Source organism: Bos indicus x Bos taurus, chromosome 4, assembly GCF_003369695.1.
Source record: "Bos indicus x Bos taurus breed Angus x Brahman F1 hybrid chromosome 4, Bos_hybrid_MaternalHap_v2.0, whole genome shotgun sequence".
In the NCBI taxonomy this organism is placed as follows: domain Eukaryota; kingdom Metazoa; phylum Chordata; class Mammalia; order Artiodactyla; family Bovidae; genus Bos; species Bos indicus x Bos taurus.
The window spans coordinates 13,144,186-13,164,108 of NC_040079.1; the positions used below are offsets into that span (position 1 = coordinate 13,144,186).

At 45.8% G+C, this 19,923-nt stretch overlaps 1 protein-coding gene across 1 annotated transcript; it reads right to left on the reverse strand.

Moving 5' to 3' along the window:
* Positions 1-3,407: 3,407 nt before the first annotated feature.
* On the reverse strand, positions 3,408-8,775 carry GSTK1 (glutathione S-transferase kappa 1). Its single transcript, XM_027538774.1, has 8 exons — positions 8,430-8,775; positions 7,849-7,930; positions 7,520-7,648; positions 7,095-7,195; positions 6,885-6,920; positions 4,397-4,513; positions 3,989-4,082; positions 3,408-3,710 (listed from the first exon to the last, which is right to left on the reverse strand). Exons 1-8 carry the CDS (start codon positions 8,499-8,501, stop codon positions 3,661-3,663), a joined length of 681 nt encoding a protein of 226 aa, XP_027394575.1. The 5' UTR covers positions 8,502-8,775; the 3' UTR covers positions 3,408-3,660.
* Between the last annotated feature and the right edge of the window lie 11,148 nt (positions 8,776-19,923).

A 19,923-nucleotide genomic window follows, 5' to 3' on the forward strand; every position in this document is an offset into this window, starting at 1 on the left:
CTGAACAGATCGCCAACTCAATGGACATGACTTTGAGGAAACTCTGAGTGACAGTGAAGGGCAGGGAAGCCTGGCGTGCTGTAGTCCACTGGGTGGCAAAGATTCAGACACAATTTAGCGACTGAACAACAACAGATGCCAGAGAGCTGATAAAACATAATTTCTGGGTGTGCCTGTGAGAGTGTTTCCAGAAGAGATTAGTTCGATCAATGCTGGCTCACATGATTATGGGAACTGAGAAATCCCATAGTCTGCCATCCGCAAACTGGAGGCCCAGGAAAGGTGGTGGGGTCAGTTCCAGTCTAAGTTCAAAGGCCTGAGAGTCCAAGTTCAATATCCTATTGATCCTGTTTTTATTCGCTGACAACCTTCACTAATACAATCAATTTTTATTCTATTTGCTATAAATTCAGACATTGTAATCTAGATCACATGTGAAAGGATTAGTCTAGAAATTGTCTCATTCCTTCAGAGAAGATTAAATTCAGCTATTGGATTAGAAAAATAGGATTCTAGACCCTTTGAAGGAGGAGTGGCCAGGGCTGCAAAATCTGCCTCTAAAGTAAGAGATTATCCTACATAACACTGAGATAAGATTTAGGATTAAGTTAAGCAATTGATGCTTCCCAGGTGGCTCAGTGGGAAAGAATCTGCTTGCAATACAGAAGTTACAAGAGATGTGGGTTTGATCCCTGGGTCAGGAAGATCCCCTGGAGGAGGATATGGCAATCCACTCCAGTATTTTTACCAGAGTAGTCAATGGACATAATCTCATGGACAGAGGAGCCTGATGGGCTACAGTCCATGGGGTCACAGTCGGACTCGACTGAGCATTCAGCATTAAACAACTGATACAAATTTAGAAAACAATGAGAAGGGTACACAATTGTATACAAATGTGAATCTATAAATTCTTGAAGTTTTTTTTTTTTTACTGGAATAAACAATCTTTTAAAAAACTACAAATGAGGGGGCTTCCCTGATGGTTTCAGTTCAGTTCAGTCGCTCAGTCCTGTCTGACTCTTGGCAACCCCATGGACTGCAGCATGCCAGGCCTCCCTGTCCATCACCAATTCCCAGAGCTTACTCAAACTCATGTCCATTGAGTTGGTGATGCCATCCAACCATCTCATCCTCTGTCATCCCCTTCTCTGCCTTCAATCTTCCCCAGCATCAGGGTCTTTTCAAATGAGTTAGTCCTTCGCATCAGGTGGCCAAAGTATTGGAGTTTCAGCTTCAGCATCAGTCCTTCCAATGAATACTCAGGACTGAGCTCCTTTAGGATGGACTGGTTGGATCTCCTTGCGGTCCAAGGGACTCCCAAGAGTCTTCTCCAACACCACAGTTCAAAAGCATCAATTCTTCAGTGCTCAGCTTTCTTTATAGTCCAACTCTCACATCCATACAGGACTACTGGAAAAACCATAGCCTTGACTAGACGGACCTTTGTTGGCAAAGTGATGTCTCTGCTTTTTAATATGCTGTCTAGGTTGGTCATAACTTTCCTTCCAAGGAGTAAGGGTCTTAATTTCATGGCTGCTGTCACCATCCCTGGTGGTTTAGTGGTTAGGAGTCTACCTGCTGATGCAGGGGACACGAGTTCAATCCCTGGCCGGGGAAGATCACAAATGCTGTGGAGCAACTGAGCCTGTGTGCCACAGCTGCTAGCCAGAGCTCTAGAGCCTGTGAGCCCCAGCTGCTGAATCCCACGCATCTAGAGCCCATACTCTGCAATAAGAGAAGCCATGGCAATGAGAATCCTGCACATCCCTACAAAGAGTGGCCTCCTATTGCATCAACGAAGGCCCAGCTCAGGCAAAAATAAATAAATAAATCTTCTAAAAATGTATACAAATAAAATGAAAACATTTTTATATATTTTATTGCAGATTAATAGTTCAGACTTATTCCAGATTAATGTCCTCTGTAATATATCTTTATGCAAGACATAATTGACATACTATGCAGTTTCATCATTTTCTCCAATCAATATTATAAACTAAGAATTTCCAAAGTTCTGGTAAGTTGCTAAAATTCTTCACAAATATAATTTTTGATGGCTATGAAACATTACATCCTGGATGTACCATAATTTGTTCAAAAATCCTCCTGGTGGACATTTATTTGATACCACAAGCAATGGTGAGACAAGCATCTTTATTCACAAAGCTTTGTCTCTACTCACCCTCAACATGTATGAGAACTTCAATATAGTTGATTATATTCAACTTCAATATATGGAAAGTTCCATTTAAAAAAAATTTTAAGTTTTACTCTTTGGCCACGCCATTTGGCATGTTGCATTTTAGTTCCCCAACCAGGGACTGAACCTGCGCCTCCTGCATTGGAAGTTCAGAGTCTTAACCACTGGACTTCCAGGGAAGCCCCTCTTTTTTGTTTTAATTTGCCCTTATGGCTCTCATATTTTTATTTTGCATTAGTTGCACATTGTCACAGGTCTCCTTTGGAGAACCAGAGTGCTTATTTGGGGATATACTTGTGACATTACATTACAGGTATGCATGGTCAGGATGAGATGAAGTCCTGGAGTGTGCTGGAATAATGGAAAAAACGGAGAGAGGAGGAAGACTGAAAGTGATGGGAGAAAAGAGGGGAACATGGGATACGAGATGAGGAAACCAGAAATATGAGATGAGAAGACAGCAAAGGGAAGAGGCATCTAAACTCCGAAAGCCCTCTGAGCCATCGAAGTCACCACACAGGCATCCAAGTGTGGTTTCAGCATCTGAAGAGAGTCTTCTCAAAGAAGTCCAGACCCTACTGAAACACAAGGCATTCTGATGATTTCACAGTGTGCATACAAAGAGTAGGGGCTCTCAGTGATTAACTGGGGGGAGTGGGAAAACTATAGGTTTGTTGGGGAGGGAACAGGGTCATAGTGGGCCAGGGAGAGAGGCCTGGCCTTTCCTTGGGATCTGCTTTGTGGGCGAGGGGAAGGCACCCCGAGGGGATGAGCAACTTCTTCAGGCCCTGGCAGCTCTGGCCAGTCTCCCGGCACGGCCTCTCCCAGCCCCTGCTGGTCAGAGTAGCCGGACCCCATTTAAACATCTGGATGCAAGCTCAGCCATGCTGGAGTTCTCTCCAGCCTCCACTTCCCCTGGGCTTCTGGCCCCAGCCTGTGTCTCAGGCACCATGGCTGGTCAGAAGACAGTGCCCAACCGGTTAGTTGCAGAATCCATCTGGCTTAGCTTTCTGTCTCTGACAGACTTAAGAAGCTTCTGTAGAAGAGAAAGAGGGACTATTTCCTGCTCCCTTCACATAAGCTGCCCCAAAGTGAGGCAGAGGGCTGCGGGCACACAAAGAACTGTTCTTCTCAAACACCTAGAGTGGCCAGGATGTGACTGTAGGAACAAGAACAGATAAACACCAGAGAGGACACAGACCGAGAAATATGGCGCCTAATGGCATTAGGTTTATTCTGTGGAAAGCAGAGTTGGAGATTCTCAGAGGCACTTGGTGACACTAACGGCAGATGGTGTATTATCCTGCCCGCCGCCCCCCGCCCCCAGCACACCCCAGAGCCGGACAAGAACCTCTATCAGATAGGAAACCAGAATCTCAGGGCCCCACAGTGGAGGAGAGCTAAGCAGATGGTCTGCTTTTTAATACCAATCGTCTTGCTTCCTCTGGGCTTTGGGCTTAAAGTTTGGCGTTTACAGCTGGAGGCACAGGGCCCATCCACTTTTCTCCTGAATAGAAAAGATCACGAGTCAGAGGGTCCACAAGCCCTCAGGGATTCTCTCCAGGAAGAGCTCCTGGGTGCTGGGTCTGGAAGGCTTCCTTCTCTCCTGCAGAAGAAGGTGGCCCCTCCCCACTCCACCTCAAGCACACCTACCTCTGTATGAGGTTCCATTATCGGAAGTGCCTAGAACATTTTTTTTTTTTTATTCTTGAATCCATCCTTCTGGGCAACTGATATAATGCAGGGGTGGGCTCAAGGGCAGGTCAGTACGAACGTGTAACTTACCCAGCAGGTGTGCCAGCAACTCCAGCCGGTCGGAGCCAAAGAGCATGTGGGTTTCATCTTGCAGGTGGGCCACAGTGACGGGCAGCCCAAAAGCCTGGAGAAGTAACAGGGCAGGAGGGCGATGGAGCAGGAGGTGGTTTCAGGGCTGCGGTTGAAGGCTGCAAGTTAGTACTGGTCTGAGAGGTATTCGATGAGAGGTTGCAGGGTTCTAAGGAGAGTTTTCTGTCTCCTCTCTCACTATCAGCACTCTCCCTCCTTTCTTTGGGCCCAGGGAAAGGAAGGAAGAGGGTGAGGGTGATCTTGGAGATTTCGGAGGACTCACAGTTGGGGAGTAACTTTTGCTCAGGAGCTTGGGGACCTGGTCAAGATTCTCTGTCTCAGCACAGGGGTGGGGACAGAATTGCTCACCCCATATTTGCAGGCTGCCTCAGTGGTCTCCTTGAGCTGGTTCTTCACTTGTGGTGTTGAGACCCTTTCTAGAAGTTCCTGGGCTTGTTCCATGGACATGCCAGCCTTCTCTGCAGCCTGAAGGGATGTGGAGGGGAAAACAAGTGTGTCTGCGTTAGTGCAGGTGGGAATCTCAGGAGAAAACTGTGGTCATTTTATTTTCTGCCCCCACATCATCCACAGCACTTTTACTTACCCACGAGTGGAGGTCTATCTTTGCCAAGAGGGGCTATGTTTTTTGCCTTCAAAATCATGAGATTGGTAGAAAGAGCAGGTGGCAAAGAGGCATAAATGTAGAAATTTAACGCCAGAGGAATTGATGCTTTTGAACTGTGGTGTTGGAGAAGACTCTTGAGTCCCTTGGAGTGCAAGGAGATCCAACCAGTCCATTCTAAAGATCAGCCCTGGGTGTTCTTTGGAAGGAATGATGCTAAAGCTGAAACTCCAGTACTTTGGCCACCTCATGTGAAGAGTTGACTCAGTGGAAAAGACTCTGATGCTGGGAGGGATTGGGGGCAGGAGGAGAAGGGGACACCAGAGGATGAGATGGCTGAATGGCATCACCAACTCGATGGACATGAGTTTGCGTGAACTCCGGGAGATGGTGATGGACAGGGAGGCCTGGCGTGCTGCGATTCATGGGGTCGCAAAGAGTTGGACACAACTGAGTGACTGAACTGAACTGAACTGAGCGCCAGAGGGCATCTTGAGAGGCCAGCTTCCAAACCACTTCATTAACAGGTCAGGAAAGACTCCCTGGTGGTCCAGTGGTTGAAGACTCTGTGCTCCCAGTGCAGGGGGCCTGGGTTCAATCTCTGGTCAGGGAACCAGAACCCACATGCTGCAACTAAGAGTTCACGTGTCACAACTAAGACCTGGTGCAGCCAAATAAATAAACATTTAAAAAAGCCAAAACAAAACAGGCAAGGAGCCTCCAGTTCAGAAACGGTATGTATTTTGGTCAGTGTTGAAGAGCTTGTTAGTAGCAGAGCCAATGCTAGAATCCAAGTCCCTTGACATTAAGCTGGGGATTCATGCCTTCCTACTTCTCAGAATTCCTGAACCCAAGGGCTGGGCTCTAATTCGCATAGAATTTCCTGAGGCCTCTGGACAGGGCACATGGCTGCAGCCACCAGTGTCTGGCTTCAAGAGAATGTTAAAGGTTTCACTTTGGGGTTTGCTGGGATCAGTGATTCTCAACTTTGGCTGCACATAATAGAATATCCTGGGGGAGCTTTTTTGAAAATCTCAGTTTGGATGTCATCCTCGAAAACAAATTACATGGAATTTCTGGGTGGTAGTGTCCAGGTGCTGCAAGTGATTTTAATACACATCTGGGGTTGACAAGTGTTGCAACCTGACCCCCTTGACCTGGAGTGGGAAATACGGAGTCAGGCATGACTTCTTGGCTTTGACCCAGTTACATCAGAGAAGTGTATTTTGGCCAAGTGCTTAACAACAGGGAACTGGTTCAGTAAACAAGTACACCCACTGAATGGAATGCTATGTGGAACCTAACAATTATTCTCTCCAACAGTTTTAAATGACATGGGAAATGATGATTAAATATTAAGTGAAAAAGCAAGCCAATGCATAGACTTTGCAGGAATGAAAACTGAGGAGGATATACTGGCCATGCTTTACACATTTAACTTTTTTTGTGACTTGTCATTTTATATATTACGTTTGAATATGCCTCAGCTATCTTTTGTAAACTTAAAGTGAAAGCGAAAGTCACTCCGTCGTGTCCGTGTCCGACACTTTGTGACTCCATGGACTAGTCTATGGAATTCTCTAGGCCAGAATACTGGAGTGGGTAGCCTTTCCCTTCTCCAGGAGATCTTCCCAACCCAGGAATTGAACCCAGGTCTCCTGCATTGCAGGCGGTTTCTTTACCAGCTGAGCCACAAGGGAAACCCTTGTGGCTTAAGGGGGGAAAAAACTTAAGGGGAAAAAATGTGGTGTTGAATTTTCTGATTTAATCCTGAAGAAAAACTTTTTTATATCTAAATATGGCTGGCACACGTTTTGACATTTGGAGCTATTTCCACTTTTCTCACTCGGACTTTCTGAATACTTCTGGCTTGAGTCAGTTATCTCTCTCTGTCTTTTCAAAGCCTGTTTTTTATGTCTCTTAGATGTGACAGTGAGGTTTGTGTTGCAGTTTTTAGGGCCAAGACTTGCCACTACTTCAAGTCTCCCCATCTGCAGGTACCCACATGTACCACCTCTCTCCTACTGACTTCTTTCATCAAATACATGTTTCCTTTTTCACCCATGATACATTCTTTCGACAATCTTAGTTCCAACAGTTTAGTAATTTGGCCTCTCAAACATCCTTTCTCCCCCGGTAACTATGACCTTTTCCACCCAATAATAAACAATGTCCTCTCTGCCCCCAGAGGTCAACTGTCCTCAGATTCCCCAGGAGAGGAGTGGGAACACTCACAGCCAGGATGCTCGGGGGCTCCGTGATGTCTTCATCCTGGGAAGAGGACAGTCAGTATGAGAGGTTGGCATGGTGAGGGGTGAGATGGAGGCCAGTGAACCAGGTCAGTGAACAAGGAGGAGGGCAGGACCTGGGACTCTAGGCCTAGGGGAGGGTCACCAAGTCATCCTGGGTCTCCCTGAAAGTTGGTGCCCAGAGCCCAACCCTCACCCGTGACCAGACACGCATCCACAGTTCTCTGGACACTTTCTCCAGCAGCTCCGGGTGCTCCATCTTCACCGCAGTGAGGAAGCGCATGGCTGTCAAACTTCCTGTGGGGCAGAGGCACTCAGAGGGGGGCCTCCTCTAGCTTGTTTCCCATGAAGACCAGGTTTTTCCTCCTTCTCATCTCCCCCAGCCCCCCACCCGCCAGTGCTCCATCGCCCTCAGCCTTCCATTTGCATTTCTGATCACTGATCCATCCTGCTCTCCCTCCCCTTCTGTCTCTACAACCTTCTGCATGATCAGCTCTGATGCTGAGCTTTCCCAAAGTTTCCTTCACTTAACAAAATCAACGGAACCCCTCCTTTCTGGCCCTGCAATCTCCAAATCCACTGCTGAAACCTTATGCTCCATCCATATCCCACTCTCTTCACCTTTCTTAAGGATCACAGAGAAGAAATCCTTGGGGAAGTGGATGGGAACCTGGTGATGCTGGCTCAGGAGCCTAAGGTCACTTCTCAAGTATACGGCTTTGTGGGGAAGCATAGCTGGCGGCTGGTTTCCTGCAAGGGGAAAGTTGGGTTTACTGATGAGAGATCACTTGAGGGTCCCAGACCGGGGATGCACCTACCTGGGTTTCAGGCAGCAGGCATATTACTAGCTGCTGCCGCCAATAAGGAGACCCAGTGGAAGGGCCGCTCCCCTGGACGTTTGAAATGAGCCTTCCCTCAAATCCCCGACAAAAACGCCACTGCCTTCCTACCGCTCTCTCTTAAGATCCCTCCAATTAACGTCGGCTGCAGCTGCAGGCTGATGTTCCAGATATTCTTATATCGGCACAGGACCTGTAGGGAGGGGCGGAGACGGAGAGTGAAGAGGGCTGAGGGAGAGAAGGGTGTTTCATGGCACTGATCAGCCAGGCTATAGGCTCGGAGAAAGGGTTAGGAGGACACCCTAAATCTGGTTTGAAAGGGCAAAACTCTCTCAATTCCTAGTTATCGATTCCAGGATCTCTGCTCCTGTGGACAGTTTTTATCTGTTCTGCACCCCATCCCCCAAAACTGACATCGGAGGGCTTATATTCTGGATTCTTTGGAGCTGCTCATCTTCCAAGCCAGTATGGGAAACCCCAGCCTTAAGACATAAAGGTTCCACCTGGAGCCAGCGATCATACCCCGTTCATCAACAAAGTGACCTTCAGTCCTGGCTCTCTACCTGCTTGCCCGAAACCGCGTAGGGCACTGCCAGGAAATTCACGAGACCGAGGTCCCCGCGCTCTTTCCTGACCCCTCCCTCTGCTTCTGTCTCCCCAAGCCCCGGGCGAAGCTGCTTCCCCGGCGTCACCTCGAAGGCCAGCCAGGAGTAGGGGGACAGGACATCGTAGAACAGCTCGAGCGTTCGGGGAACGGGCCCCATGCTGCAGACGCGCGATCGCGAAGCGAACTCAGCCCCCGGAAGCCCGCGGCGCCAGCGTCCTTCCTGCAGAGCGCAGCGGCCCCGCCCCCGCTCTCGGCCTCCGGGGAGGACCGCCCGCGACCCACCCGGGCGGCGCCTCCTCCCGGGGGAACCCGCCCCCGGGACAGAGTCCGGTGGGCCGTTGGTGTGTGCGTGGGTTCCCTGAGGGCACCCGCGGGGGGCGAGGGTGGGGAGGGGTCCCCTGGGGAGCTCGCAGGTGTGTTCACCCGCTCTGCTCCGGGGGATGGGGGGCGTGGCTACCCTGCCCTGGGGAGGAGTGTGGGGCAAAGGGGCGAGGTTTGAAATGCTTGCCTCTACTCTTAGCTGTGCACCTCTGGCAAGCCTGTTGACTTCTCTGAACCAGAGAAGGCTTGTTACTGACCGGAGTTCTTGGCCTCCTTCGAACTTCTGCGTGGGAGCGTGCGATTCTTTGTGACCCCATGGACTGTTAGCCTATCAGGCTTCAATGTCCGCGGGATTTCGCAGGCAGGAATACTGGAGTGGGTTGCCATTTCCTACTCCAGGGGATCTTCCCCGCCCAGGGATGGAGCCGCCTCTTTGGTCTCCTGAAGTGGCAGGCGGTTCTTGACCACTGGTGCTTCTTATGCAATAGAAATGAATCAGAGGCCTGATAAAAAATCCAGGGAAGGCGTTATTGGGTCTCCTGCTGGCGGGGTGGGGGGAGGGGGTGTTCCAGAACAAAACATAGGTTCCCTTGCTCACTTCCAGGCCCTTTAGAAGTGGCAGTTGGGTTTTTTTGGTCTCTTTGTATCCTTTGTCCAGAATTTGACCTGTGCATACATGCACTTATGTTTAGTCCCATGTAGTTTCTTTGTATTTTTTGCTCCAGGAGAGGTGTATCTAAGTGCAAGCATTGCAGCACTTCAGTAAACGATTCCAGGTCCCAGCCTGTCTCATCCTCGTCTCTGGTAAAAACAAAACACTTAATACAATTACATAAAATTAAAAAAAAATCTGGCAAAATCCAGCCAGTCAAAAAAATGACTGGGAAAAATATTTGGGTTCGTTTTGCAGTCAAAAAGCTAGTTATCCTAGTGTATAAAGAGTTGAAAAAAATCAACAAAGTAAAAGAAGTTCATGGGAAAGCAGGCAAATCATATGAACAGAGCTTTCACAGAAATGGACAAATAGATGGCTCTCAAACACAAACCTGCATGTCTACATGAAAATTGCAAGTTAAAATTACACTATGCTATGTTTTCATCTATCAAGTTGGCAGTGATCAAAAAGGTTTATGACTCAGGGTGTTGGCAGGGATCTGTGGAAAACCATTGTCTTATGTAAGTGGTGGGAGTGTAAGTCAGTTTAGCAGTACCTTTCTGTTTTAAACATGCACACACCCTTTGACCTAGTAATTCCCTTTTTAAGAATTTATACTATAAACATGTTTACTTACATGCAATGTAATGAGCTGTGAGGTTATTTATTACAGCATTGTTTATAGTAACAAAGATTGGAAAACTACCTAAATGTTCATCCATACGGGGCTAATTCATTAAACCAATATTTATAATATTTTCAACTATAAAAGAATTTGGAAATTCTTTGCATGTTAATATTGGAAGATATACTATATATTAAAAAGGGAAAAACTAGGTGTAAAACAAGCAAATAATTTATCTTTTTTTGAAGGGTTTAAATAATCTCTAGGTCTGTGAATATACCATACACACATATATGTTCATTGATACTGACAAAAAACCCCGATAAAACCAGTTGCTTTTGAGGAGGGAAGCTAGGTGCCTGGGAGCAGGGCAAGGAGAGAGTTTTTGTTGTATCTGATGTAGTTTTTGTTGTAGCTAGTGTTTAACACTTTTTGATTTTTGATCCATGTGAGTATATTATCTACCCACAAAGGAAGACAATCAGAAAAGAAGGACAGAGCGATGGAGTGAGGAAGAAAAATTTTAAAAAGGAAGGAATTTGCCTTTAGGAACTTGTACTGGCAGAAGAGGGGAGATTTATTTATATGATTTGTGAGCATTTGTATATTTTATTTTGATTTAAGGAAAATGTCAATTATGAAGGCCATTGTATTTGCCAAGATACAACAGAGTATTTACATCACTGGTTCTCAGTGCCCGACATTTTCCTAAAGATTTGCCAAGGATGATGTGAAATTCTGTGTGCTACCTTCCACACATAAGAAACCACATCCAAATGCAAGAGACTCAAGTTGACATTATTGTGGTTCTAATCTTGGCTATGCTGTACTATATTAAAAGAAGTAGATCTTGGCAAACTGGGTATTTTCAACATGATTTAATAACAAATTTAGTTGGAACATCTTGCAGGTCATCAGGACAAACCAGTGTGACAACATCGTAGCTGAGAACAGCTAATATATACTGTCATTATCACTTTTAAGTAAAATCCCTGGAGGAGGAAATGGCAACCCACTCCAGTATTCTTGCCTGGAGAATCCCATGGACAGAGGAGCCTGCTGCTGCTGCTGCTAAGTCACTTCAGTCTTGTCCGACTCTGTGCGACCCCATAGATGGCAGCCCACCAGGCTCTGCCGTCCCTGGGATTCTCCAGGCAAGAACACTGGAGTGGGTTGCCATTGCCTTCTCCATTGTGTGAAAGTGAAAAGTGAAAGTGAAGTCTCTCAGTCGCGTCTGACTTGTAGCGACCCCATGGACTGCAGCCTACCAGGCTCCTCCATCCATGGGATTTTCTAGGCAAGAGTACTGGAGTGGCTTGCCGTTGCCTTCTCCGACAGAGGAGCCTAGTGGGCTACAATGCATAAGGTGGCAAAGAGCTGGACACGCCTGAAGCAACTTAACCTGCACATACCTTCATAAAATACATACATTTTGGACATGGATAAAAGCAAAAACCAGTGGAAAAACTGAAAATATCTGTAGTAGAGATTATACATACTTTTCTTAATTTTTCAGAGTCCCTCTCAGGCTCTGATCATTTTTTTCTTCCCCCCTTCTTTCTAAAACAGCTTTATATTGAGGTATAACTGACATATGATAAATTGCACATGTGTGTGTACATGCTAAGTCGCTTCAGTTGTGTCTGACTCTTTGAGACCCTATGGGCTATAGCCCGCCAGGCTCCTCTGTCCATGGGGTTCTCCAGGCAAGAATACTGGAGTGGGTTACCAGGCCCTCCTCCAGGGGATCTTCCTGACCCAGGGATCGAACCCCAGTCTCTTATATCTCCTGTATTGGCAGATGGGTTCTTTACCACTAGTGCCACCTGGGAAGCCCCAAACTGCACATATTTCAAGTATAATCTTTGATGAGCTTTGACATATGTATGTACCTGTGAAACCATCACCATTGAGAGTGAATACACCTGTCACCCCCAGAATGCCTCGTGTCTCTTGGCAATTCCCTGCCCCTCCCCCCACCTCTATCCTGAAATAACCAGTGATGGCTTTCTGTCACTAGAGGTTAGTATGCAGGAATTTTTCTGTCACTGTTGGATTAGATTTTTTTTATATATATTAAATTTTCTTCATGTTTCAAAATAAATTTTAGAAGCCAGAGTCATTGTTTCTGGGTGTCACAGTTGGAAAGTTGACTCTTGGAGATTAGAAGGGAGGAACTTCATTGGGGATAGACTTTATGATTGTCCCCTTTGGAAAGGAAGGGACGAGAGGGGGAGGAGAGAAAGACCCTGTGCTGTGATGCTGTCTGAACAAAGGCCCAGCCAACCTCCAAGGAATTCTGAAGCTAGGATGGTCCTTCAGAGTTGCTCTTTACTTGCCATCTCCTGCCCGCTGCCCCCCAACCCTGCAATAAAGCTGTCATAGGATGTGAGCTGCCCTCAGAAGAGGGCTTGACCTTGACTGTCTGCTGGCAACACCCCATGAGCTGGGGGTTGGTCATGTCTGAAAGGGAATCTGTGCAGAGCATCACAGGGTCTCTGATGTAATAATTGTGATATTTCTCCCATCCCGGGGACTTCTTTAAAAATATCATTGCTAGAGAGACCAATTTCAAATTGTGCAGGTGTGGAAATACTTTTAGAGATTTTTCTCAGAATTTGAAAGGACAATCCTTAAATTCAAGTCTAGAGAACGATTCGTTGGTTCATCGATTCACACTTCCCAGTAGTGCAGAATTTCTCAACCTCAGCACTACTGACATTTTGGACCAGACGATTCTTACTGTGTGTGTGTGTGTCGGGGGGATGTGGGGGGTTGAGGGGTGGGGGCTGGGGGGCTGGGGGGGCGGGCTTCTCATACGCTGTAGGCTGTTTAGTAACATCCCTGACTTTTACCCACTAGATGCCAGAGGCATGTTCCAACTCCACAAAAGATAGGCCCAGTGAAAGAAAACACATGCAAAGGACTCCATATCCTGTGATTTCATTTATGTGAAGTTGTCAGAGAAGGCAGAAAACAGAGCAGTGGTTTCTCCTGGAGGCTGGGAGCAGAAGTGGGAACTGTCTGAAAACTGGGGTACTTTCTGAGGTCACACAACCACTAGATGTCTCCTGAGGGCATTGAATCACCCCATTGCATGGATATACCACATGCTGTTTATCCATTCACCATTTTATGGGCATTTGGAATACTTGCGGTTGTTGGCCTTTGCAAACAATGCTGCCAGGAATATTTACATGTTTTAGTATAAGAAAGCTTTTATTTCTCATGGGTAGATACGTGGCAGTGAAATAATTGGGTCTAACAATCAGTTTATGTTAAACTCTTTGAGAAACTGACAAAACTGTCCTCTAAAATGGCTGTTCAGGTAGGTACTATTACCACCATGGTCCCTGTTTTATTGATGGGGAAACTGAGGCATGGAGAGATTCAGAAACTTGCTTAAGGTCATGAAGCTTATAAGTGGTGGAGGTGGGAATTGAACCTGTGGAAATTGGAGCTATGATTTCTAAACCCTTCAGTGGTTGAATGCCTTTCTTAGATCCAGGACCAGCTCCTTAGGACAAAATAACATTCTAGCTCCTGACTTCTGTGAACTTGACGCTAAACTGTGGTGGCTGCATCCTGGGTTGGAAATTATTCTCAAAGAGGGCACCTGATCACCTTTCCCTGACCAGATTTCAGTTTCAACACTGCTAGAGAACTTGTTATTCAGCTCTGTCCGTGGGAACTGTGCCTGAAAGAATGTCTGTGATGTCCTTTTCCTTCTTTACTTCCAAGGTCATTCCCTGAGCACATTTCAGGCCACTCAAGTATTTTTATCTTTGTGTTCCTTCTGTGAGAAAAATGAACAAACCTAGTGAGTATTTTGCAACTGGGATTTCTAAACTCTCCAGTGGTCGAGTCCCTTTCTTGGACCCAGAACCACCTCCTTAAAACAAAATAACATTCTAGCTTCTGATTCAACATGTGTGCCTGGTGGATTTTTTATTTTTATTTTTAATGCAGCCTATGGTAGCCAGCAGTGCACAAGTCGATGGTGGCATATGTTTGCCGACTGGCAGCCACTCAGGGCTTCCCTGATAGCTCAGTTTGTAAAGAATCCGCCTGCAATGCAGGAGACCCTGGTTCAACTTCTGGGTCGGGAAGATCTGCTGGAGAACATATAGGCTACCCATTCCAGTTTTCTTGGGCTTCCCTTGTGGCTCAGCTGGTAAAGAATCTGCCTGCAATGTGGGTGACCTGGGTTCGATCCCCGGGTTGGGAAGATCCCCTGGAGAAGGGAAGGGCTACCCACTCCAGTATTCTGGCCTGGAGAATTCCATGGACTGTATGTCCATGAGGTCACAAAGAGTAGGATATGACTGAGCGACTTTCACTGCCCAATTGCTCAAAAGACCGTTTGCATCTACCCGGTTATTCCTCCTGATTTTAAAGGCCTGCACAGTCTTCACTCCCTTCTGGTTTAATACCCTTGTCTATTCTGTTCCTTTGCTAAGAATTGCAAAAGAGCACCACATGCTCTAAACAAACCAGTGAGGAAATGTATTTTCAGACTTTTAGGTTAATGTGCACATACTTGACAATACACAATTTGGGGAATTGTTTTTAAAGAGACCTTTTTTTTCCCCAGAAGTTAGAGCTCGAGGGATCTTAGTTCCCCCAACCAGGGACTGAAACCACACCCCCAACAGTGAAAACTCAGAGTCCTACCTCCAGAAACCATGCCGTGACGAACATCCTCATCTCTGTCCCCCTGAATCTGTGCTACAGTTTCTCTTGGGAACGTCCCCAGGAGTGCGACTCTGAGCCAAAGCATATGTGAATCTTTTATTTCACCAAGTCCTGATAGATTGCTCTCCAGGATGATGGTACAGCTTCACACTCCAGCTGGCAACACCAAGCTTTCCTTCCTCCACTTCCTCGCCAACATTTGGTGATTTGGGGCCATTCTGATGAATGCAGAATAGTATATTATTGTTGGACCTTTCTGGTTGTAAATGAGAGTGAGGGCCTCTCCTGATACCCACTGAGTCTCCTCTGCCTCTCTGTGTGTGTGCCCTGGTTTCCCTTGTATAGTCTAGCCAGTGGTCTGTTATATTGTGAACATCTTCTTGACAATCATCTGTGCTTTTCATTGACTGGAACTCCAACCAATTTTTGAGCTTTTGGCCCACCCATTCGTCACAAAATTCTTCTATATTTTCTTCTATGATTTTGTAATTTTACCTTCCATATTTAGGTCTTTTATCCATTTGGATACCTTTGTATAAAGTAAGAGGAAGGAAGCCAACTTTACTTTCTTTATTTTCTGTGAGCCTCATCCGCAGTATCATTTAATGAATAATCTATCCTTTGCCCACTTACAGGTGGTTCACATTTTATCATATCTTATGTTCCATTGGATAAATGAGTCCATTTTCACGCTTTATTAGTCCGCCTATAACTTAGCAGTATGTCTTCATATCTGGGAGAGGTAAGCATGCCTTACTGTCTAGTGCTCAGACACTTGGTCGTGTCTGACTCTTTGTGACCCCATAGATTGTAGCCCACTAAGCTCCTCTGTCCATGGGATTCTTCAGGCAAGAATACTGGAGTGGGTTGCCATTTCCTCCCCCAGGAACCCAGAGACTGAAACCGTGTCTCTTATGACTCCTACTCTGGCAGGTGGATTCTTTACCACCAGTGCCACCATAGATGCTTTTATTCTTCTATGGAAGTTTTTAAAGTAAGTTGTTGGGTTCATTAAAAATTAATATTTTATTTCTACAAATATTTAGTAAGTTTGTGATAGGTAGGTTCCTTTCTATATGGTTCTTATTCACCTTATATCGTTACTGCTTGCCATAGTATCTCACACATACAGTAGCTCAGTAAATATTTATAGACCTGAACTGTTGTTCAAGTGATTTAGGTCAGTCTCCTTTCTGGGAGAGCGTTTCAGGGAATCGAGTGATGTGATAAGTGGAGTCACATTTGAAGCCATCTTGTCTTCTTTTGAGCGAGAGGAGAGAGGCGAGGAAAGCAAGTATCGGGGGCTGACCCTTCTCGAACAGGAACTACTGTAACTTTAGTTTTATTTCTTATAAGATTGAAAATAACTTCTGCCTGGAGTTTTACAGATGGCTGCACTCAAGGATCACTAACTGGGTTCCTAATGGATTTTCAAAGTAAAATATGAAGCTTAAACTGGGAGATGAAAGGGGGGAAACGTCAGTTCTCTCCTATGATTGAATTAAAGACTTCTTGCGTATTGAGTAGCAAATAACTCTGCAGAAAGGCTTTGTGCTGAGGAAATGAGGAGGTTGCCACCTAGTGGCGGTAAGCCTATATAACACCATTTGATTTTCGGTCGCGAATGTAACATGCTAAGGTATGCAAGGCACTATTCTAAGAATTTTGCTTGTTACAACAGTAACCCCATGAGACAGAGATGTTTATTACCTCTAGTTTAAAGATGAGGACATCGAGCCTCCCGGGAGTTAGGCAACTTGCCCAAGGTCACAGAGCTAGTATTGTGTTGAAATATGGGTTGTGTAGCTCTGGAATCATTAAGTTCAATCTTTCTTCTGTTTTGCCCGAGAAGACAGAGTATGCAGGTGTAGTCGATTCCTACAGCAAGAGGGGGTGGATGGCATGCATCTCTTCCCCCAACTTCCGGTCCAGTGACATCTTCTTAGTTCAAATTCCATCATGGTGGGTGAATTTACACAATGGAAATAAAAAAAATTCTACACATAGGGACTTCTTTTCTTTGTCTCCTTCTTCCTTCCCTCCTCCCTTCCTCCTAATATGCCTTCCTTCCTTCCTCCCTTTATTTTCCAGAGAACGACTTTGCCAATATACCCTGGGTGAGAATGTCTAATAATTCAGAGATACAGTCCTAAGCTTTCTTTAGGAAGGCTGGAGGAGAGATTTGGGAAGTAATTAAAACCTAGTTTTGAGAGAAAAAAAATGGACAAAGGGATCTTAAGATTTTCCTTCTTGATATTTTTATATGAGAACAGAAACAGGTAGGTTAGGACTAATGTAGAACTCCTTAAAATAAAGAATAATGTGAAATTACCCAACTGCTTTATGAGAAAACAGAACAGTTGCAGGGTCTGTGTTGCTGAGCACTCATTACAAACGGCCAAAGAGACAGAGGAATCAGGAAAAATAAGCAGAACCATTTTTAGAGGGAGTTAAGCTAAGGCTGGGCTTCCCAGGTGGCTCAGTGGGTAAAGACTATGCCTGCAATGCCGGAGACGCAGGTTTGATCCCTGGATAGGGAAGATCCCCTGGAGCAGGGCATGGCAATCCACTTCAGTGTTCTTGCTTGGAGAATCCCATGGACAGGGGAGCCTGGCGAGCAACAGTCCATAAAGTCAAAAAGAATTGAACATGACCAAAGCAACTGAGCGGAGAAGGCAATGGCACCCCACTCCACTACTCTTGCCTGGAAAATCCCATGGATGGAGGAGCCTGGTAGGGTGCAGTCCATGGGGTCACTAAGAGTCGGACACGACTGAGCGACTTCACTTTGACTTTTCACTTTCATGCATTGGAGAAGCAAATGGCAACCCACTCCAGTGTTCTTGCCTGGAGAATCCCAGGGACGGGGGAGCCTGGTGGGCTGCCGTCTGTGGGGTCGCACAGAGTCAGGCACGACTGAAGCGACTTAGCAGCAGCAGCAGCACCAGAAGCAACTGAGCAAGTTAAGTGCAGCAGAGCCTACATAACCATTGTTGACATTGGCAAAGTAGAACTGGAAGACCCCAAATTCATAGGACAAACACACAAATGGCAATTTGAAGGCAATCAAAACACAGACTGAGAATGGCCCTGGCATTTAGGGGAAACGACACAAAGTTGCTACAGTTGCCTACTTTAGAACCCACAGAATCTTTTGGGTTAAGGCTACTGGAAATATTTGAGTCATAGAATAACCCTACTCTAATACTTTCAATAGACAGTACTGGTAAAATGTTGGTAGTGTTTGAGGTTGTGAAACACAGAGGATCTTTGTACTGTTTCTCCTCTTTTCTGTATGTTGGAAATTTTCTGTAATTGAAGTTTAACAAGAGAACCAAGCTTTTAGGCCCTGTAGATGATTATACTCTGTAGACTGAAAAAAAAAGCAGCAAGACCTGTCAGAAAAGGTAGGCCTGAGATGCAGTGTGCAGGGCTTTGTATGCCAGTCTGAAGATCTATAGTAAGAGGAGGCTTTTCGGCAGGTGCATGTGTGAAGTTCAAGTGTGTGTATATCTGCTTATAAAAGAAGGAAGCAGAAGAGAATATCATGACTGCAATTGAAACCTGAATTTAGCCTCAGTCATTTGGGTGGCTATGGTTTTTCCAGTGGTCATGTATGGGTGTGAGAGTTGGACGGTGAAGAAGGCTGAGCGCCGAAAAATTGATGCTTTTGAACTGTGGTGTTGGAGAAGACTCTTGAGAGTCCCTTGGACTGTAAGGAGATCCAACCAGTCCATTCTGAAGGAGATCAGCCCTGGGATTTCTTTGGAAGGAATGATGCTGAAGCTGAAACTCCAGTACGTTGGCCACCTCATGCGAAGAGTTGACTCATTGGAAAAGACTCTGATGCTGGGAGGGATTGGGGGCAGAAGGAGAAGGGGGTGACAGAGGATGAGCTGGCTGGATGGCATCACTGACTCGATGGACGTGGGTCTGAGTGAACTCCGGGAGATGGTGATGGACAGGGAGGCCTGGTATGCTGCGATTCATGGGGTCGCAGAGAGTCGGACACGACTGAGCAACTGAACTGTACTGAACTGAGGGTGACCAACTGCTCTGGTTTGCCCAGACACCAAGGTTTTTCTGAGATATGGGAATTTCAGCTTTGAAACCTGCCTGGTTGGTCACGTTAGTGATGATGGCAGATAAAGTGTACAAATGGTGACGAGTTCTGTGTTTGAAGGGTGCTTGATGGATAAGGAAAAAAACCAGGCAGCTGAACAGATTTGAAGTAGAAGATGGAGAATTTTAAAAGAGGGGGTGGTCACAAAGTCCTGTGCCATGGGGGACCCAAGAGGAAGGAGACTCAGGTGTAGGGTTTGACTTTGTGGAATGACCTCTTCAGATAAGGAATTGCCAGACACTTTCTTCAACTACCACTTAGCCTTTGAAATAAAAAAAAACAAAAATTTCTGCCATCAGGTACAATGAATATAATCAGTGCCAAAACATTAAGCTGTATTAGTAGTTTTCGATATTAAGATACAGATACAGAAATTAGTTAAATAATTCATGATAAGATAAACTGCAGAGGCAAAGGTGTTTTAGTTACTAACAATTTGATTAGTTCACCCAAAGGTTAAAACCATAGCTTGCAGTATTTGGAGATATTCGATTTTTGTTCATTAACCTAAATCTCACATAAAGTTGAACAAATCTTAGTCAAAAATAAACATTATAAAACATAAACACACAGCTAACTGAACACAGTCCAGAGCAAATCATTTTAGCCTCCTTGCTCATCTTCCTCACCATAATTAACTGATGGATGGAGTCCACTTAGACTTCATTCTGCTGTGATGTGATGGAGGTCCTGGCCCAAGGTTTTGGAGAAGAGATAGATGAGTTAGTCTTTCAATATGACTGTGGCTAGTTTTCCTTCATTAGCAGGCTGCCTCAGGCAGTGTGGAGAGTAGATCTGACTGTCTGTTTGCGGCTTGAACTTTGAGCTTCATCCACCAAGCTGTCTGGGTACTGATTCCCTGGAGCATTGTTCCATCATCTGCTCAACCAGAGACCCACCGGGTCACATGGTTTTTCCTTTCCTGTACCTCAGTCCCTCTGTGGCCAGAGCTTGCCTGTGACTTTAACTCCTTTCTGTTGCTGTCTCCACACCCTCCATGAGCACAGAGGACTTCACCCAGTCCTACTTCCTGATGCTGCTGCCTATAAGGACCATCTCAGGTAGGGTGAGGGCTTCCATGGTGGCTCAGATGGGGAAGAATCTGTGCAATGCAGGAAAACCAAGTTCGATTCTTAGGTTGGGAAGATCCCCTGGAGAAG

Bases quoted from the DNA above. Each gene is read 5' to 3' on its own strand.
- GSTK1 (XM_027538774.1), bottom strand. From the start codon at position 8,501: ATGGGGCCCGTTCCCCGAACGCTCGAGCTGTTCTACGATGTCCTGTCC. The intron at 7,931-8,429 runs GTGACGCCGGGG...CCCTCCCTACAG, and splicing joins ACTCCTGGCTGGCCTTCGAG to GTCCTGTGCCGATATAAGAA. The intron at 7,196-7,519 runs GTGAAGAGAGTG...TCTGCCCCACAG, and splicing joins CTCTGTGATCCTTAAGAAAG to GAAGTTTGACAGCCATGCGC.